General features: G+C 64.8%; 3 protein-coding genes across 6 annotated transcripts; all 3 read left to right on the forward strand.

The window, feature by feature from the left end:
* Positions 1 to 235: 235 nt before the first annotated feature.
* Positions 236 to 9,306, forward strand: LOC101868039 (septin-12). 2 transcript variants are annotated; one of them, XM_034065256.1, is made up of 11 exons: positions 236 to 301; positions 2,180 to 3,175; positions 7,080 to 7,268; positions 7,611 to 7,739; positions 7,895 to 7,976; positions 8,072 to 8,209; positions 8,316 to 8,433; positions 8,511 to 8,606; positions 8,693 to 8,789; positions 8,980 to 9,031; positions 9,133 to 9,306. In XM_034065256.1, exons 1-11 carry the CDS (start codon positions 247 to 249, stop codon positions 9,275 to 9,277), a joined length of 2,097 nt encoding a protein of 698 aa, XP_033921147.1. In that variant the 5' UTR covers positions 236 to 246; the 3' UTR covers positions 9,278 to 9,306. The 2 variants fall into 2 exon arrangements, with proteins under 2 accessions (XP_033921147.1, XP_033921148.1); XM_034065257.1 differs by lacking the exons at positions 236 to 301; positions 2,180 to 3,175 and adding an exon at positions 3,364 to 4,719.
* A 943-nt stretch (positions 9,307 to 10,249) lies between these two features.
* On the forward strand, positions 10,250 to 11,396 carry LOC101867875 (myeloid-associated differentiation marker-like). The gene has a single exon (XM_005150759.3). It carries the CDS (start codon positions 10,283 to 10,285, stop codon positions 11,147 to 11,149), a length of 867 nt encoding a protein of 288 aa, XP_005150816.1. The 5' UTR covers positions 10,250 to 10,282; the 3' UTR covers positions 11,150 to 11,396.
* A 1,606-nt stretch (positions 11,397 to 13,002) lies between these two features.
* Positions 13,003 to 19,412, forward strand: LOC101867705 (cytoplasmic phosphatidylinositol transfer protein 1-like). Of its 3 annotated transcripts, none has more exons than XM_034065264.1 (10): positions 13,003 to 13,060; positions 14,159 to 14,264; positions 15,295 to 15,443; positions 16,450 to 16,538; positions 16,712 to 16,719; positions 17,112 to 17,183; positions 17,279 to 17,374; positions 17,455 to 17,610; positions 17,687 to 17,750; positions 18,583 to 19,412. In XM_034065264.1, the coding sequence occupies exons 2-10, from the start codon at positions 14,217 to 14,219 to the stop codon at positions 18,846 to 18,848; spliced, it is 948 nt and encodes a 315-aa protein (XP_033921155.1). In that variant the 5' UTR covers positions 13,003 to 13,060; positions 14,159 to 14,216; the 3' UTR covers positions 18,849 to 19,412. The 3 variants fall into 3 exon arrangements, with proteins under 3 accessions (XP_033921155.1, XP_033921157.1, XP_033921156.1); XM_034065266.1 differs by lacking the exon at positions 18,583 to 19,412 and adding an exon at positions 18,141 to 18,577; XM_034065265.1 differs by having other exon boundaries at positions 13,029 to 13,060; positions 14,180 to 14,264.
* The last annotated feature ends 227 nt before the right edge of the window (positions 19,413 to 19,639 follow it).

Genomic DNA, 19,639 nt, shown 5'->3' on the forward strand with positions numbered 1-19,639 from the left:
CCAGGCAAACGCCGCAGCAGCGGGGAGGCCCGGGCTGGTGCGATGGGAACAGGGGCAGCGGGGCAGGGCCCCGGGGGTCCGGTTGGGGCGGGGGCTGCAGCAGCACCTCCCCCTGCCCTCCCCCCGCTCCGGTCCCCTCCCCTTCCCTCCCTCCGAGGGCAGCCGGCGCCGTCCCGTCCCGGGGCTCCGCTGTGCTCCCCCCGGCGCTGCCGCCCCCCCCATGCGGGCTCCCCCCTCCTCCCCGCCATGGCCCGGCTCTCCGTTAAGGAGCATCTGGACGGGATCCTCTCCGACTTCGAAGGTGCGGCCGGGGCTGCGGGACCTCCGCGGGTGGGGGGGACACCCCCGCAGGCTGGGTATGAGCGGGGGGGAGGTGATGCCGCTTGTGCCAGGCAGCTTGGGGGGGATGGGATGCATCGTGGGGGGCTGTGCGTCGGAGGCAGACGGGCTGTCCCCCCCAGTCCCTCTCGATGGGACACGGTGGGGGCTGTGATCCCCCGCCCGAGGCTGGGTATGGTGGGGAGGGGAGGGGTGCTGCGCCTTGCGGGGTCGTGTTGGGGTGCTCATGGGAGGGTTGTACCCGACGGGACGCACGCTGCGCGGTGCCGGGGGGGGCTGTGGGTGTTGGCACCCCCGTGCTCGCGTTGTGCGGGCGGGCCGGGGGCTGCGGGGTGGGGGGTCCCGGCACGGGCTCGTCCTTCTCCCGCCCGCGATGATCTCCCGGCCGCTTCCCGGAGGCCGAGGCGGGAGGAGCGGGGAGCGCGGCCGGGGCGGGCGGCGAAACCCGACCCGGGGCCGGTGCTGCCCGCGGCGGGCAGGAATGTGTGCACCTACCCCGCACCTTAACCCCGGCTCTGCCGGGCTGACCCCCACCCCCTCCGCATCTCCTCCACAACCCCCTCTCGCCCTGCGCCCCTCCCTGCCGTCTCCCATCACTCCGGACACGGCCTGAGGTCTGGGTGAGGATGGGTCAGGGGCCAGGGGCAGGTTTGGGGTGAAAAGAGGCGTTTTGGCGTGTCTTGGGCAGTGAGATGGATGCGGGGAGGGGGACGCCGACCCCATGGCCTCCGGCAGCTCTGGCCGGGAGGTGGAGCAGGGCAGGACCGGCGACAGAAATACCTGCCCTGGGGAGGGCTGTTATTAGCAGCACCCGTGCCACGGCCCCTGACCCCTGCCCAGCCCCGGGCACAGAGGTGAGCAGGGGAGGGGACCGGGACGGGACCCCCACCGCCCCGCTGCCGCCAGCACCGTGGCCAAGCTAGGGGGACAAGGAGGAGGAGGGTGAGGACAGCTTCGTGCTGTTGGGTGCTATGCTGGGGCAGGCTGGCACAGAGTGGGGATGAAGAGCCCTCCACACAGCAGGCAGCCACCCGCTGCTTGGAACAGGGTAAGGAACCTGCTGCTGGCACCAAAGGTGCCATTCAGCAGAGCTGCTGCACGGCAAAGGAGCGTCCTTCCTGCGGGGGCTTCATGTGAGTCCCGGCTGCTCAGAGCTGCCGGGGGGGGTGCCAGGCAATGCTGCACGGGGGAGAGAGGACCCCCACCACAGCCAAATGTCCCATGACTTCTCTGTCATGAGGCTTTGAATGGGAGCCTGCTGCTGTGATACCCATCAGGTGGGTGGGGGGAATCCATGTGGGGGTCACATCCCCACCAGCAGACCGGGGTGATGCCTTGGGCTTGTGGTTACCACTGCTGCTGTGAAGCTGCATGGGAGCCATGGCTGCAGCCTCCTGCATGGACTGTGACCGTATGGCTGCATGTAGGGATAGCTCCGGCCATCAGCAGGCGTCAGGGTTAATGCCATGAAAGAGGGTAGGAATCCTCCCAAGTTTGGCTGTTGGGATGGATGTAGAGGGAGAAGGTCTGTGGTGGAGGATCCGGTTACTCGGGAAGGATCCCTTACAGGGGAATAAAGCAAAGGATCTCTTACAGGGGAATAAAGCGGGCAGTGTGCGGCACCGGCCGGCCCGGCACAGATAAACCGGGGAAACAATGCGGCAGTGCTGGGAGGCCGCCGGCGTCGGGCTGGTTTCCCATGTGGGGTGGGCTCACAGCGCACCCGGCTGCACGGGGGCACCTCCATGTGCTGGCACCGCTGGGGAGGGGGCAGAGCCCAGCCACGGGTGCCCTCGGGTGCCACCCTCATGCCACCATCTCTGTCTCTCTCTGTCCCCAGCGCTCAAGAAGTCGTTTGAGGCAGAGGATGGGGACGAGGCGCCCTGCTCCCCGCTGGTGTCCCCACTGCCCTCGGGCACCGGCGGGAGCCCCCGGCCGCTGCAGCCCGGCCACCTGCCCTGCTCCGGCAGCGCCGCCAGCCCGGCCCCCAGCCCTGTGCTCCGCAGCCGGCTCAGCACCGGCCCCGCCACCAGCACCGGCGGCCCCCGCGTAGCCTCCTTCCAGCCCTGCCAGGGCTCCTCGGCAGGGCCGGGCAGCGACGGCGAGAGCCTCCGCAGCTCCTCCTCCAGCCTGGAGAGCCCCGCACCCACCGGGCTCCCCCCGCCGCCCCGCACCCCTCCTGCCTCCGGCTCTGGCCTGAAGAAAGTCCCGTCCCACAGCAGCGTCTTCCCGGTGGAGCTGGAGCATCCCCTCGGCGGGGCCACCACCAGCCACAGCTCGCTGCCAGCGCTGGACCTGCACATCGCCGAGGAGCCGGGGATGGGCACCCTCCCGCCAGACCCCCTGCTATGGGGCACTGCGAGCCCTTCGACCCAGCCGCACACCCGGCAGCCTTCCTCCTCCTCCTCCTCCATGGCCCCAAACGATGGCATCGAGGCAGCGCTGGGGCTGGCCAAGGGGCCAGGGGGGTGGGATGTGGCCCTCTGTGCGCTGCCCCGGCCACAGCCGAGGGTCAGCATTGGTGCCAGCCCCATCCCATCACACCGGTCCCCACCACTGCCCCAGGGCCAGGGTGGGACAGCCCCGGCCCCTGCTGCTGTCTCTTCCCCGGGGAGAGCCGAGGGGCCACCACCAGCCCCACAAGCAGCCACCTTCAAGCTTGTGTCGCAGCCGCAGACAGTGCAAGTGAGCTCCCAACCTGCCTTCCTCGGGGGTCTGGTGCTGGTGCCAGCACTGGGGACCCCAGCAGTGCCTGGTGGAGTCGGGATGACCTCCCTCAGCGCTGGGCTGCGTGGACCCTGCATGGTGGCAGAGGCTGCAGTGACGCCAGAGCACGGTAGGACTCGCTCCTGTCTCCTTTCTCCACCAGGACTCCCTTGCTGGGCGCAGTGTTCCCCTGTTGAACCAATGTGGGGGTGAGGGTTGGTGCTGGGTGATGGTGATGCTGGGGACAGGATGATCACCGCCAGCTCCGGGGGGCCGTTGGGTGCATGGTGCATGGCGGGGGGGCTGTATGTGTGGAGCCAAGTGCGGTGCTGGCAGCGCTCCCGGCCCTGCGGTGCCTGGCGAGCTTCCCGTGCCGCCCTGGCACTGATTGTTTTCCCCAGCGCAGGGAGACAGGTCAGGACACATGTGGCCCATCAGCAGCAGCGCCAGGCCTCGCGCGTGCCGGCTATCACCACGATCTTGTCCCACGTCCAGCACTTTCTTCCCTTCTCATCCCTCTCCTCACCTAGGCACAGGGATGTATCTTGTTACTCCCTGTCTGGGGGGCAGAGGAGGTGGCAGGGGGCCAAGGTGCGCTGGGGCATGCTTGGCACACACCAGGGGGAAGATGCTCCCTGTGCAGCCGTGCCCTTGGCTCCCACCATGCCGGTGTGGGTGCAGCCAAGCCAGTGCCCTCCCCACATGTGGGGCATGGGACCCCCCCCGTGTCCTCCTTCCCGGTGGCTGCTCTGGGGAAGGCTGGGGGACGCCAGGGTGGCAGGAGACAGTGCTTGGGGCTTCTTGGTGTCATAAGAGCTGCCGTCGCCGGGCTCTAAGTACTGACGCCAGCAAAGGCATCCATACATCTGCTCCGGGCTGGTGTGAATCATCTCCCAGCAATGCCCGTGGCCGCACTGCCCAGCCAGCCTGGCTGCCCTGCCGACCGACCGGCACTGCCCGTGGCACCAGCCAAGTGCATGGACAGAGCTCAGGATGAGCTGGGGTGATGGGGACATGGGAGGACAATGCTCAGGACTCAGCTGGGGTGATGGGGACATGGGAGGACAATGCTCAGGGCTGAGCTGGGGTGATGGGGATATGGGAGGACAATGCTCAGGGCTGAGCCGGCATGATGAGTACATGTAAGAAAATGCTCAAGACCAATCCTGGGTGGTGGGGATGATGTTTGGGGATGAGCTGCATCGATGGAGATGATGCTCAGGGCTGACCCATGATGATGGCGAGGTGGCTGAGCATGGCATAGAGCGGGCCATGAGCCATCAAGCAGCATGTGGGCACCGTCTGCCTTGCAGATGGCATGGGGTTGGCAGGCACTGCTCGGGCATGGCAGTTTCCCTGCCAGGAAGAGGTGTGGATGCACTGCTTCCTCTGTGGGGACCAGAGCAGCCTGCAGCCAGTGCCACCCATGGTGTCCGTGTGGCACGTCAGTCCCACGACCCGTGGGAGGATGCACAGGGTGAGCCACCGTGTTTCACTTCCACACGGAGCGAGCCTGGGTCACCCACACAGGGCTCGGGGCGAGGAGGAGGAGGAGGAGGAGCAGAGGAGGAGCCGTAGGCTGCAGCCGCCCTCCCCGCCTGCACCCCAGGAGTCATTTGGCCTTGGTGACCAGGTCTTGGTGGCAGCAGCCCCGGCTCCGGTCAGCTCACCCAGGTAGGAATGACATTGGGCAGGGCGGCAGCGGGCAGGGCAGGGTGAGGGTCCCCAGTCCCTGGTGAGCAGGCGGTGCTGTGGGGAGTAGGGTTTCACTCCGTGGTTCACTTCTGCTTCTGCTCACCACCGGCACCCGGCGGTCCCAGCCCCGTGCTGTGCTCCCACAGCCAGGCAGGCTAGCTACGGGTCCGGCTGCAGATGGGGTTTGTCACCACTTGTCCCCTTAGGTTGTGCTTGGTACTGGAAGAGGCACAAGAGTGCCTTGGTCATGCTGGTGGGCAGAGCTGTGGTGAGCTGCTCACAGATGTGGTGGGCACCACTCCCTAAGCATCCCCAAATCCTCCATCCCTTTGCCAGAGGGCTCAGCTCCTCGTGCCCACTTGGTGGGAGTCATGCTTTTCCCATCCGATGTCCTGTTTGGTGCAGCAGCGAGTGGCTGGGATGGGAGCTCCTCTCCCAGCACCCTCCACCCCAGAGACTTATTACAGGGCAACCGGCCAATTAGCCCTGCATCAGTCATTAAATCCATGGAGGACACCATGGACCTGGGACTGCTTGTCCCTGCCTGGAAAACAAGAGCATCCTTAATGAGTCCTGGAACAGGTCTGGCTGCAGGAGCCATTAGCCCTGGAGGTGCGTGGGGATGCCAAAGAGCTTCCACGTGGCTGTGGCTGCCAGCCGTTGCCGATGGGGCTTTTCAGCAGTGAGGGCAGGGACATGGGGGGCTCCAGCCCCACAAGAGGAGGTAGCTGTGGGTGCTGCACTGCGGGGGGCACCCGGGGGAGCTGGAGGTATGATGCAGGCACCACATCCTGCCTGCGGTGAACGGCCTTCTCTGAGTGGCTCCAGGCAGTGGCTGCATCACTTGGGTCTGGATGTGTCCTGGCAATCGTTAGGGGCTGGCAGGAATCAGGGTGGGGGTACAGGGCACTGGTGTCCCCTGGAAGTGGTGGCATGCCCAGGTCAGCGTCAGGGGGGTCCTACCTCCCTGCAGAGCATCCCAGCAGCACCGGGTGGGTGCTTGCCCTTGCCCCCCCTGCTGGGCGTCACCGCTGTCACGAGGAGGCCCCCAAGTATTTCACCACTTCAGAGGAACACCCTGACCCACAGAGCATGGACTGGGGAGCCCCAGCCGTTCCCATCCGCATCCCTGTGCCAGGCTGTGGGTTTGTACCCACCAGCGGGCACAGGGTGCTGGGTGCCTGCTGGGATGCTATTGCCAAGGCAACGGGCATGTCCAGCTTCATCATCTGGTACCCTGGGCTGGCTCAGGCTGGACCCTGAGCATGTGCTCTTGTCCCTGGGTTGCATGGCACAGGGCCGCGGCCTCGGCAGGGTTTGGCTCCTTCGGCCTTCATCAAGCTGCCACTCGAGCCTCGCCAATGCTGGGAACTGACTGGCACATATGTGGCAGGCTGCAGCGTGGGGGGACGCAGGCGCCATGGGGCACTGCGGCAGCGCCACCGCCCCACACCTCACCTCACCATGCCGGGGTTACTGCTTGGGAGGCACAGGGTGCTCCCTGTGACAGAGTGACAGTGGGGATGGGTACCCACAGCCGAGCGCTCCCGTGCCCCTTCAGTGCCACCCGTGGGTGTGCTGAGTGCCATGTGGTGGGAGGAGGCATCCCCGTGGTAGGGTGGCACCGGCAGAGTCAGCGCAGGGGCTCAGCTGTGAGGGGAGGGAGGGAGCAGGGAGGGATGTTGCCATGCTGGTCATGCGTGGGAGCCGCAGCCTCGCCGGAGCTGGGTTTGGTGCCAGCCGGAGGAGAGGGGGCCGGGCTGCGGCGCTCATGGGCACGGGGATGCTGGTGGCACGCAGGGGACACCCGCTGGCCATAGCGGGGTGCTGAGAGAGGGCACCGCCGCGGCGAGGTAGGACTGAACAATGGCTGGGTCGGGCAGCAGCAGGAGGAGGAGGGGGATGAAAGGGCTCGGGGGGCCCCTCAAGCTGCTGCACAAAGGGCTGGGGCGGGTGCGGGGCTCTGGCAGTCCCCAAGCTGGGCACAGTAAACCACGCATGGCCCCGGGGTTGTGCCGGTGCCTGCGCTGTTCCTGTCCAGCACCCCCGGCACCACAGGCAGGTGCCCCTCTCCACGGCAGGCACCGGTGGGTATGATGGGGGGTGGCAGGTCCTGCCCCACGCCCGAAGCCCCCGGGTGGGCAGCCGGTGGGAGGGGCAGGGTGGCGCGGCCACTACGAGGATACTAGTGTGCCACATTCCCGTCCCCCTCTGCCCGTGGGCTGCCCGTTGCCATGCCGAGCCTCGCCGACTGCCAGGAATGTGCCGGGGCGGCTGCTGCCGGGACAACGGCGCTGGCAGAGGGGTCTGGGCTCACCCGGCTTTTGCCACCCCTGCAGGGAGCAGCCTGGAGCCTGAGGAGCGCAGCATGGAGCCGCCGGCTGAGCCGGAGGAGGAAGTGCCCATCACCACGGCACCCGGCCCGGCAGGATGCCAGCTCTTCGGTTACGTGGGAATTGAAGCTGTGCTGGACCAGATGAAGATCAAAACCATGAAGACGGGCTTCGAGTTCAATATCATGGTTGTGGGTGAGCACCAGGCACGGGGTTCATCCTGGCTGGGGCAGGAATCCTGTCTCTGATGCCACCGTGCTGGGGGGAATTGTTCTTCTAAGGGATTTGAAGGGGTTTAAGCAGCAATAAATTGAAGAGGAGCAACATCCCATACCCCATAATGCAGTGATGCTGGTGGGTGAGATCAGCTCAAACTCTGGGATGCTCCCAAATGGGTACCAAGGGGTTATTGCCTTGGGAATAAATCTTTTTGGGGGATAGACCTGAGCTATCCCAACCTCTGGGATGCTCCCAAATGGCTCCAAAGTGGGATTAATTTCTCATGGGGGACAAACCAGGGCTGCCACATCCCTGCAGGGCAGAGTGGGCTGGGGAAGTCGACAATGGTGAACACCCTCTTCAAGTCCAAGGTGAGCCGCAAAGCCTCGCAGCCCGGCCAGGAGGAACGCATCCCCAAGACCGTGCAGCTGCAGTCCATCACCCATGGTACAGTCACCACCACGGAGTCGTGATCAGCCAGCCCTGGGGAGAAGCAGGGGATGCTGTGTCTGAGGCTGCACCCATGGCCTCAGAGCCTCCACCACAAATCCCCTGCTGCTCCCCATGTTTGGTCCTAGCTGACCTACATCTCTGCCCCATAGTCATTGAGGAGAAAGGTGTGAAGATGAAGCTGACGGTGACAGACACACCAGGGTTTGGGGACCAGATCAACAATGAGAACTGGTAGGATCCACTGGAATGCAGTATCCCAGCTTGGTGAGTGGCAGTTTTGGGTGAGGGTTGAGCTCAGATACTGTCTCCCAACTCCTCGTCCTCAGCTGGGACCCCATCATCAAATACATCAACGAGCAATATGAGAGATACCTGCGTGAGGAGATACTCATCACCCGCAAGAGGAAGATTCCGGACACCCGGGTCCATGGATGTGTCTACTTCATCCCTCCCACAGGTCACTGGTGAGTCCCCTCTCACAGGACCCATGTGTGCTCCCTGCTTGGTGTTGTGTGTCACCCCGGCCTGATGGTGGTGGGGTCACCCTGGGGTGATGGTGGCCCTTGCCAGGCTGCGCCCACTGGACCTGGAGTTCATGCGGCGGCTCAGTAAGATCGTCAATGTGGTGCCGGTGATCGCCAAAGCAGACACACTCACACTGGAGGAGCGAGCAGAGTTCAAGCAGCAGGTGAGGACGGGACCACAACTTGCTCCCAGGGTGCCCCATGTGCCCCTCAGCCCCATCTCTAGCTGTGTATCCCGCAGATCCAGGAGGACCTGAAGACCCATGCAATCAGCGTGTACCCCCAAGAGGACTTTGACCAGGACCCGGATGACAGGGTGCTGAATGACAGGATTCGGGTGAGTGCTGGGATGCTGGGACTGGGGATGCCAACCCCTGGGGACTACAGCAGGGCTGAGCACAGCACCCTGCTCTGCACCGGCAGGAGAATATCCCCTTTGCTGTGGTGGGAGCAGACCAGGAGCACCAGGTCAACGGCAAGCGGGTGCTGGGCCGCAAGACCAAGTGGGGCATCATTGAAGGTGAGTGGAGCCCCTCACATCTCCAGGCATGGGGGGTTGTCTGCTGGGGGTGTGAGGAGCAGCACCTATGGGTGCATCCCTGCCGAGGGGTGCAGCATGGTGCTGTGCCAGTGCTCTGGTGGTACCCAGAGCCTGTGGGATGTGCATCTGGGGATCCCTCCACCCACTGCCCCTCTGCCTTTCTTTGCAGTGGAGAACCCGACACACTGCGAGTTCCCCCTCCTGCGGGACCTGCTGATCCGGTGAGCAGGGGATGGAGTTGGGGGTGCTGCACCCCACGGAGGGGACAGTGGGGCAATGGGGCTGTGACCTGATGCTCTCCCTCCCTGTTGCCGCCCCGCAGGTCCCACCTGCAGGACCTGAAGGACATCACCCACAATGTCCATTACGAGAGCTACCGCGTGCGGCGGCTGAACGAGAGCAACTGCCCAGTGCTGAGCCCCCTCAATGGGCTGGCCAGCAAGGGCGAGGCTGGCAGCGACCTCTGAGCCACCGCGTGTCCCCCTGGAGCCACCCCTGTGCCCTGCCCGGGGTAAGAAGCCCCCCAGCAGCACCAGCCTGCCCTGGGCAGGGTCCCTTGTCCCCCAGCACAGACCTCATTGGACCCTGCATAATGGTAAAGCGCAGCCTGGAGCTCTCAGCCTTCACCATCATCCTCCTCCTGCTGGACTCCCCACCTCTGATGTGCCACCACTCTCCTGTGCTGCTCTGGCCACTGGGACCCTGGGGCAAGAGACAGAGCCCCCTCAATGTGCTGCTGGGGTGTGGGGTGCCAGCACCAGCCAGGCACCCTGGGGCAGTGGCAGTGCTGTGGTGGTGCCATGGGTGGCTGGGTAGCAGGTCCCCTCCCTGCCCTGCCCGGTGATGGCAGCTGCCATGGCCGGACTTTGAGCCACTTATCGGTGGCGGAGGCTCCGAATGGGTGCGGAGGTGCCAGGAGGAGTGTGAAGGTGCCACCCGCAGAGGTGTGTGGGGCTACACCCAGCTGCTGCCTGCTGGGACACCCCCTGCTAGGGCACCACCATGGGGTGCAGCCCCCCAGCCCCTCAGGTGGACCCCAACCCTAGCACAGTGTAGGGTTGGGGGTGTCAGGGGTCCCCCCAGTGCTCTGGGGGTGCATACGAGGCTCCTCTGTGGCTCCTGCTGTGAGTGCAGTGTCAGGACAGTGACACCCAGTGGCTCCCTGTCCCCCCCTGCCTAGGCCCCACCGCAGGGCTCAACGTCACACACCCTTCGTCCGGCCCCATGTTAATGATCCACCCGCCTGTGCTGCCGCCAGCAGCCACACCCGCGAGCGCGCATGGTGCGGAGCTGGAGCTGGTGGCAGTGCTGGTGGAGGTGGGAGCAGAGCCGGGCTCTGCAGCACAGGCAGCTCGGGGTGCCAGCGGCTCCCTGCCCCACACCTCACCCTCCATCCCGCACCCTAATAAGAGCAGACACAGGCAGCACCCACTTCCCAGCACGCAGCGTGGCTGGGAGAACTGGTTGGGACCATGGCGGTGGCCACGGTGAACCTCAACGCCATCACCTCCTGGGTGGGCATTGCCCGGCTCTTTGCCATCGTGTTGTCCTGCATCGCCTTCAGCTTGGTGGCCTCCACCCAGGACTTTGGGAATCCCTATGGGACATGGTGCATGTTCACTTGGTGCTTCTGCTTCGCCGTGACGCTGCTGGTGGTGCTGCTGGAGCTGCTGGAGCTCTACCCCAAGCTGCCGCTCTCCTGGGATGACTTCACCTCGGCTTTCTCCATGCTGGCAACATTGATGGTCTTCACCACCTCCGTGGTCTTCCCCTCCATCTTCATCAGCAGCCCCTGCAGCGGCAGCAAGTGTGCCCGGCAGGCCGTGGCCACCACCGTGTCCTGCCTCTGCTTCCTTGCCTATGCCATTGAAGTGGGGATCACCCGTGCCAAGCCAGGAGACATCAGCAGCTTCCTCTCCACTGTACCTGGGCTCCTCAAGGTCTTTGAAGCCTACGTGGCTTGTGTCATCTTCTCCTTGCTGGATAACTTCAGTTCAGAAGCCGGCCTGCAGTGGTGTGTGGCTGTCTACTCCATCTGCTTCATTGTCACCCTCCTCATCATCATCTTCACTATAGGCCGGTGCCTCGCCTATATCCCCTGCCCTCTGGAGAAGATGCTGGTGGTGTACAATGCCCTGGCCCTGATGATGTACATCACTGCCACCATCCTCTGGCCCCTTTACAGCTTCAGGGGGAGGAGCCGTCCCCAGAGCTGTGGCAGGGACTGCTGGTGGAACAAGCACCTGGGGGTCACCTTCCTCACCATCTTCAACCTCATCGCCTACCTGGTGGACCTGGTCTACTCCACCAAGATGGTCTTCATCAGGGCACCGCCATAAGGCTGCAAGGTGGCCATGCTGGGGCGAGGGTGGTGGGATGCGGCTGGGTGCCAGTGGAGCTGAGGAAGAGGCCGAACACCTTGGAAAGCTCCTTCTCCCCATGCCGGAGTGGAGAGCCATGGGTGCTCCAGGGGGTGTGCTCAGCTTGGGGACCCCCACGCTGTCCGGGGGTGGGGAGAGGACACACCAGGGTGCTCCCAGGACCCTGGAGCTGGGGGCTTTGGGATTAAATTGCATCATTTTTCAATTGCTTCTGCTTCCTGTTTCTTCCCACTTCCTGTTTTTGCGCAGGACTCTCAGCAGCATGGGGCGCTCAGAGGTACTGGGGGGACAGCGAGGGTTGTCAGCAAATCCTCTTTTTAGCTCCTTGTTCCCTTGGAGCCAGAGGAAAGCAGGGCATGACCAGGAAAAACCTAACCCAGATGCCTTTACCTTGGCACCCACCCAGGTGGAACGGGTTCCAGAGGAATGTGGCTGCTGGAGGGGGCTGAGAGCCTGCCAAGTCCTTGTCACTAGCATCACCAGGTCCTGGTCACCACTGCTGTCCCCCAGCAAGAGCCCCACTGAATTTGGTCCTGGCTGTGCTGGTGGGAGACCTGTGTTTCCTGCATTACCCTTGGGGAACTTCCTGGGGGACATGGGAAAGGGATGGCTGTCACCCAGTGCCATCAGAGCTGGGATTGGAAGCACGGTGGCACCACAGGGTGGGAAACCAGGAAGAAGGCAGCAGCATGGTGCAGGCAGATAGCAACGGGTGCAGGCAGGTAAGGTGTGCCCGCAGGCATTGCTCCTGGCATGGCACTCCCGGATGTGGGATATGTGCCCATGGGGCACCCCAGAGGGTTTTGGAGCCACTGTCCCCAGCTCTGCTGCTGCTTGCTCTGGTTCTTCTGCTGAGGCTGAGTGCTCATCCCCACCAGCTCAGGCTGCTGAGTGCTATAGAGCAGCATCACCAGACCATGAGATGGCACAGACCAGCTGCCCAGTGGTGGTGAAAGAGCCCAGGCCCAATCTTTGTCACCACAGGGCACTCACGGGTGCCATGGTGCCTGAGCAGTACCACCTCTGTGTCCCATGCCAGAGCCACTGTGGTAGCACCGGCTGCAGGGTGGCCTGGTGGGTGTCTGCATAGTGGCCATTGCCGGGTGACTGTGGCACCCTGGCACAGCAGCAGCCGGCAGCCAGGCTGGGGTGTGCCGCGGTGCCACGTTCACACTGAGTGGCGTGGCTGGGCTGTTGCTGTCACTGGATGGGAGTTAAGTGTTCGGCTCTGGCTGACAGTGCCGGCATATGGGGCGCGATGGTGCTGGGTGCCGGTGCTGAGCTGGCAGTGGGGTGTAGGGGACTGCAGTGCAGGGGGAGGTTTGGAGAGTCCCAGCTCCCTGCACCCGGCTTGGGACCCCAGAGCATCTCCCTGCCAGGGCACACGGTGACTGCCGGGGGACCCCGGGAGCAGCCAAGCCCCGGTGGGTGCAGGGAGCCCCGGTGCCGGTCTGGGTTGTTCCACGGAGCCCCGGTGCTGTGCCGTGTCAGAGGGCCTCCCGCTGATGGTGCCCTTGTAGGGTGATGCTGGTGCAGGTGTGGTGCTTGTGCCGGTGCAAGTGCAATGCCAGTGAGGTGCCAGAGCCTGTGCAGCATCCGTGCAGTGCCGATGCAATGCTGGTTCAATGTCAGTGCAGTGCCGGTGCTGCGCGGTGCCAGTGCAATGCCGGTGCCGGTGCCGTGCCGGTTCAATGCCGGTGGGGTGCCGGTGCATTCCTGCCCCTAGGGGTCGGTGTGCCGCCGTGCGGGGGGCGGGGCGGGGGGCGGCCCGCGGGGCGGGGCGGGAGGCGGCCGGGTCCTGCGCACGGCCCGGGACGGCCGGGGCACGGCGGCGGCGGCGGCGGGGAGCGGGCACCGCCGCGGGTCAGGGTGAGTGCGGGCGGAGCGGGGGCCGAGGGAGCTTCAGTCCCGGGAGGGATGCGCGGAGAGGCCGAGCCGGAGGCGAGCGGTGGGGAGGGGGCGGCGGGCAGGGAAAGCGGTGCCGGTGCTGCCGGTCCTCGGCATCGCCCAGCGCGGCCGGAGCCCCGGGCGGTTTGTCCGTACCCGCTGCCCTCGCAGGCACAGCCCCTCCCGCGCCGGCCAGAGCCGCTCCGGTGGCGGGGCGGCACGCGCAGCCCGGCTCCAGCCCTCAGCCCTCCTCCCTGTCAGCAGGGTGCTCCCGAGTCCCACAGGGATGCCCCCGTGTCTCCCCGTGTCCTCCAGGGACGCCCCTGTGTTCCCCAGGGATGCTCCTGTGTCCCCAGCCGGACAAGCTGCCCTCAGACAGACTCAGTGTGAGAACCCATGTGCCCCCTCCAAAGCCTGATACCCAGCTCAGGGTGATTCCCCGGGGTGGTCATGTCCCCTCCCTGCTCCATGGAGCTGCAGATCACAGCTAGGAGCCCCCAGAGCTGTTCCATTATCCACCCTAAGCATCCCTGGGATGTATCCCTGGAGCGGGGACCAGGGGGGTGAGCAGGGCAGCCTGGAAATACTAGGTGTGACGGGTGCTGGGGGGCAGCCGTGGGGGGGCTGGGGAGCGCCTTCCTCGGGAAGGGACCTCCCACAACAGAGACATGAGCACGGGTGCTTCCCAGGAGCCCCGGATCAGGTGGGTGCCCCCGGGATAGGTCCCCATGGGCATCAGCATGTTGGATCCCATGCCGGTATCCCTGCTGGCTACTGGCTGGGTGTGGATGTGGCACCCCGAAGGCATGGCACCGTATGTTGTGGGGAATACGGGTGCTCCAAGACAGATGTATAGGGAGGGGAGGGGAGTGTGTTTTTGCCCGGCAGGAAAGAGGTTAACGCCAGGGGGTTCGGGGTGTCCCCAGCCGGGTACACCCAGACTCATCCTCGCACTGGTGACCTCACGCCACTGCCATGGCAACGGCTCATGAAGTCGCCAATATCCTCTATCATGGGGTGATGGGATGGGAGCGTGGGGAAGCTGCCGCGTGCTCACCACCCGCCCTCGGGCCCCCCCAGAATGAGCTGTGCCCCCGCCAGCACCCCAACCTCCGCCTGACCCTGTGACCCTGCCACCATGCTCGTCAAGGAGTACCGCATCTGCATGCCACTCACCACCGAGGAGGTGAGGAGGGATGGGGGGAAAGGGGGTGTCAGTTGGGAAGGGGGGTGCAGTGGCAGGGGGTCTCCAAGCCCCTCACTGCCCAGGATCCACCGATGGAGAGGGCTGTGGGTGAGGTTACCTGCAGCAGTGGGGTGACTGCTCAGAAAGGGGCTGGGGGACACGGTGGCCCCTTTCCCATCTCCTCATGGTGTGACTTTTGGCAGGGACCTTGGCTGAGCCACGAGGGTCAGCTTTGGCCATGGCTGCTGGGCTTGGGATGCTCCATGCATGTGTTGAACCTTATTTTGGGGTGCAGAGCAAGGACATCCCATCCCTGGGCACAGTGATCTTGGGACATGGAGCCCAATGGCAGCACCAGGGTCTGCTTGAGGCAACCCAGTCCCAGGACCACGGAATGAACCAGTGGGTGAAGGGCACCGGGGTTCGGGTGCTCCGATGAGGAGCACTGTCTCAATCACTGCTCCAGCAGGGAGCTCAAATTCCCAACAGCAAGTCAATAGCTGGCAGCCGCAGCATTCCTGGACAAAGGATGCTCCTGAACACTGACGGCTGTTTTGGGGATCTGTAGCCATGGTGCATACATTGAGCAGCACCAGCTCTCCCCAGGCATGGGGCTGTGGTCACACTACAGGGAGGTTTTCAGTGGGGCAGGGAGGGGCTGGTAATGGAGGAAATCTTCACCAGAACAATAAAGCACTCATTGCACAGCCGCATCCTCAAATACACACACATACATATCCATATCCATACCTAGGTGTAGTTTTCCCTGGCTGCCAGGTAGCTTGCTGAGCACAAAGCCTCCAGGCATTTTGCAAGGCACCTGAGCGGTGCAGAGGAGCTGGGTGGGTGCAATCCAGCTTCACCTAGGCACTGGAGCAGCCATTGGGCAGGGGTGCTCGAGAAGGGTGCCCCTGCCTGCTGCACAGCACTTGGTCTGTCACCCTTTGCTCTGTGCCTCAGTTTCCCTGCTCGGTGGTGTCTCTGGAGGGTTCCAGGTGGGGTGGCACTGAGCCGGGTGCTGTGGTTGCAGTACCGCGTGGGGCAGCTCTACACCATCAGCAAGCACAGCCACCAGGAGAGTGAGAAGGGTGAGGGCGTCGAGGTGGTGAAGAACGAGCCCCACGAGGACCCCATCCACGGTCACGGACAGTTCACTGAGAAGCGTGTCCACCTCTCCAGGTGAGGCCCTATCCCTCCTTCCTCCACAATTCTCAGGAATATCCATTCTGGGTGCTTGGCACCCTGCAATGGGGCTGCACCCATCTCCCACGGGGGCATCTACATCCTGGAGTACACCCATCTTTGGGGCCTGCACCCAACTTTGGGGGCTTCCCCTGTCTCTCAGAATATGTCCATTTCCTGGGGTGCACATCTGCTGGGGGCTGCACCCACCTCCTGGGGTCAACCCATCTCCCAGGCATGCACTTTGCCATCTTTGGGGCTTACACCCATCACTCAGAGTGAACCCATCACCCAGGGGGCACCCATCTTGGGGGCTACCCTCCGGGGTGCACCCATTTTCTGGGGTGCCCCCCTCTCTGGGGTCCGCACTCACCTCCTATGGTGTGCCCGTCTCCGAGGCACACACCCCTTCTCGCAGTGAGCCCTCTCTCCGGCGCCAGAGGGTGCCTCGGCTGCGGTGCAGGGCTCAGCGGGGATGCCCCAGCTGGTGCTCAGCTCACCCCGGGGTTGTCCCGGTGTCCCCTGGGTGCCCGCTGGCAGCCCGTGTCCCCCCCGCTCTGCGGCACACCACGGCGCGGCACCGGCAGCGCTGCCGTGACTCGGGCTATTTTTAGCGGCGGTGCTCACGATTCCCCTCCTGGGGATGGTATTTATAACGCCTGCAGATGAATCAAACCACCGCCCAGCTCCCCGGGGCCCGATCCTACCGGGGGGGCAGCAGCACACCGGGGTCCTGGCCCTGGCCGTGGAGAGGGGGTAAGGGTGCCTGGGGAGGAGATGGGGGTCCTGGGAAGAGGATAGGGGTGTGGGGGTGCAGATGAGGGTGCTGGGGACGTGCTAGGGTTCCTTGGGGTGATGGGGTGTAGGTGATGGTCCTGGAGGGATCCTGGAGTGGAAGTAAGGGCAATCCCAGATGCAGGGCTGTGTCTGGGGGAGCAGGGCTGGGTGGTGCTGTGGCCACATCCTGCCCTGAATGGACCCCCATATACTGTGATTCCTGCAGCAAACTGCCGAGCTGGGCACGGGCAGTAACCCCTCGTATCTTCTACATCACAGAGAAGGCCTGGAACTACTACCCCTATACCATCACTGGTGAGCCAGGGCAGGGAGAGGGGATGGGCACCCCCAGGCACTCTGCCCCTCTCCATTAGTGGCCATTGGGTGCCAGGAGAGACCGGCTATAGCCACTGCCCAGTCTCACCTCTCCCTCTCTCCCGCATGGTGCCACCCCCTGATGCTGCTGATGTGCCACGGTGTCCCTGCAGAGTACACAGTAAGGAGATGGCATGGGGGGACCTGGCCCTTTCCCCAACACCTGCCCTGACTGGGGAATGGGGCACTGGGGGAAGCATCCCCGAGGGATGGGTGTTCCTGGGGTCAGCTGTTTCAGGGGTGGGGTGTCCCTCGAGGTGGGTCTCCCTTGGGGTGAGTATCCTTGGGTTAGGTGTCCCTTGGGTTGGGGCATCCCACGGGGTGGGTGTTCCTTGGGACTGGTGTCCCTGGGGCTAGGTGTCCCTTGGGACTGGGCACGCCCTGGAGCTGGGCATCCCTTGGGGTGGGCATGCTTGGGGCTGGGTGTCCCTCAGGATGGGTGTTACTTGGGGTGGGCATCCCTGGGAGTGTGTCCCCCTGGCTGGGGGTCCAGCTGACTGCTGGTCCCTGCAGTGTTCCTTCCTGCCCAAGTTCTCCATCTACATTGAGACCAAGTACGAGGACAACTGCGGGGACAGTGAGAACGTGAGTCTGTGCAGCAGCTGAGACCTGGCAAACTCCTCACCAAGGAGGACATGTGGTGCTGCACCGGCACCTCTCACCCTTCCTCCCCTCCCCAGATCTTCCACAGTGACAAAATCCTGGGTGACCACGAGGTCTCCTTCCTGGACATCGCCTTCGACGAGATCCCCGAGCGGTACTACCGCAGCCCAGAGGTAACACGGAGCTCCCAAGGGCCACCCCCTTGTCCCTTGTAGCAGGTCTGGGGGCTCACAGCCCTGCTGTGCTCTCCCAGGACCCCCGTTTCTTCAGCTCGGCCAAGACAGGCCGGGGGCCACTGCGGGAGGGCTGGCGCCAGCACACCAAACCCATCATGTGCTCCTACAAGCTGGTGAGCGTCAAGTTCGAGGTCTGGGGGCTGCAGACGCGGGTGGAGCAGTTTGTGCACAAGGTGAGGGGGAGCTCCAGGCCAGGGGAGGACAGTGGGGGGACAGTGACAAGGTGCTGACCTCCATGGTGCGTCACAGGTGATCCGGGACATCCTGCTGATCGGGCACCGGCAGGCGTTCACATGGGTGGACGAGTGGTGCGGTGAGTCCCCCCAGCGCTGCTGGTGGCGGGGGACATGGGCCTGGGGTGGCCCCAGACCCTCAGGGTGGGAAGGGGCTGCGGGTTTAACTGTAATGCCACTAACCGCATGGGCAGCTCCCACTCTTCCTCCAGCTCCCTGCATCCTGCTGCCTGTGCTGCTCTACTCCCTGCCTTCGCCCCTGCCTGCACCCCAGCACACTGCCTGTTCTTGCTGCATGCCTAGGGAGGCTTGGCTGATGTGAGGGATGGGGAGCAGAGCCCAAGCACCCCTGCCTGCACCACCTGCACCCTGGTCTGGCAGCAACACATGCTGTCACACATGGACACGGGGATGGGAGCCCCTGGTTTTGGCAGTGGTGCCATCCCGGCGAGCGGCTCTCTGCCTTCCAGACATGTCCCTGGAAGAGGTCCGGGACTTCGAGACTCAGATGCAAGTGGCCACAAACCAAAAGCTGGGGAGCCAGCATCCCTAAACCCCTCTCACATGCTGTCTGCAGGGCACAGGGACCCTGGACCCCACCACACTGCCTGTGGGCGGGTGCAGGCAGGGGGGCTTGTGCATGGTGCACGCTGAGCCCCCCCTGCACCCTGGGGCAAGGGTCCCCTCTCTGCCCTGCCTGCGCATCCCCTTGCCTGCGTTGCCTGCCCGTCCTTTCCCCACTGCTGCCTGGGCTGGTGCCGGAGGCGGGGGCAGCATTCCCTGCCCTGCCAGTCCCCCTGTCCCCAGCACCCAGCTCGGTGAGGAGCCGGTGCACAGGGCGCAGGCCGCCCCGCGGTGTCGGAGCGCAGGTTTGTCCGTGCCGAGCGGCTCCAAGCCCGGCTGTGCTCGCAGGGATGACGATGGAGGAGGTGAGGCGCTACGAGCGGGAGACGCAGGAGGCCACCAACGAGCTCGTCGGGCTGGTGGCTCCCACCATCGCGGTCAGCGAGGTGGGGCAGCTCACGGCCACGCACTCGGCCCCCGCCAGCGCCCCCTCCACCCCGCTCAGCGACGACTCCCCCGACTTCCTCGCCCCCCCCACAACTCGTCCGCGCAAGAAGTCGGCGCCGGAGACACTGACGCTGCCCGCCCTGCGGGAACGCACCGGCGCCGAGTGATGCCGGCGGTGCCGCGCCGGACCGAACTGTGCCGGCCACGCTGCCCACCGCAGCCACGGGGAGGAACCCGCCGCTGGGGCGCAGGGAGCCCTGGGGAGGGTGCTGCCACCCGGAGCCATCGCGGGTGCCCGTGCAGGCCATTGCCACCATCCAGCGCCGCTGCCTGCACCGGGAGCGGGCCCAGCGCCATCAGGCAGGAGCCGGTTCGCTCAGCGCCGCCCGTCCCGGTTACCGCAGAGGCTGCCGAGGCTGCTGAGTGGCACCGCGAGGGCAGCCGGTGCCCATGTACCCAGTGAGTGATGCTGGAGCACCACGCTGCAGGATAGGCACCGGCGCAGGCACTCAGCATGTGTGATAGTGACAGGAACCACCGGGTGCTGTTGGGGGCTCCCCTCAAGACCCCCAGGCACAGCAGGTCCTGCAGTGGGGTCCCCTTTGCCATCCCTCCAGAGGCCGTGGCTGCCAGAGGAGGGCTCAGCTCTCCGTTTTCTTTGGGAAAACACAGGCCTTTTTGGAAATAAAGCTCAAGACACGCCAGCCAGCTGCTGGTGGAGGTTTATTCGATTCCATGGAGGGGTGCCATGCCTGTGACAAGGTGCTGTGTGTCCCGGAGCTGGATGTGTGCAGTGAGGAATGACTGAATCACCAGTTCTGGGATGGGGAGATAGGGTCCTGTGATGGGGCAGCGAGGGGCTGGAGATCCAGTGAGCAGGATATTGCTGGCTGCACTGGGTCAGACCAGCCCCGGGGTGATGCCCCCAGCAGCACCAGCAGCACTGGGCTCCTCTCCC

Source organism: Melopsittacus undulatus, chromosome 8 (genome assembly GCF_012275295.1).
Source record: "Melopsittacus undulatus isolate bMelUnd1 chromosome 8, bMelUnd1.mat.Z, whole genome shotgun sequence".
NCBI lineage: Eukaryota > Metazoa > Chordata > Aves > Psittaciformes > Psittaculidae > Melopsittacus > Melopsittacus undulatus.

Coding starts and splice junctions, on each gene's coding strand:
- LOC101868039 (XM_034065256.1), top strand. CDS start 247: ATGGCCCGGCTCTCCGTTAAGGAGCATCTGGACGGGATCCTCTCCGAC. Junction 7,977..8,071: donor CAGATCAACAATGAGAACTG/GTAGGATCCACT, acceptor CCTCGTCCTCAG/CTGGGACCCCATCATCAAAT. Junction 8,607..8,692: donor TGCTGAATGACAGGATTCGG/GTGAGTGCTGGG, acceptor CTGCACCGGCAG/GAGAATATCCCCTTTGCTGT.
- LOC101867875 (XM_005150759.3), top strand. CDS start 10,283: ATGGCGGTGGCCACGGTGAACCTCAACGCCATCACCTCCTGGGTGGGC.
- LOC101867705 (XM_034065264.1), top strand. CDS start 14,217: ATGCTCGTCAAGGAGTACCGCATCTGCATGCCACTCACCACCGAGGAG. Junction 14,265..15,294: donor TGCCACTCACCACCGAGGAG/GTGAGGAGGGAT, acceptor CTGTGGTTGCAG/TACCGCGTGGGGCAGCTCTA. Junction 17,375..17,454: donor GGTACTACCGCAGCCCAGAG/GTAACACGGAGC, acceptor GTGCTCTCCCAG/GACCCCCGTTTCTTCAGCTC.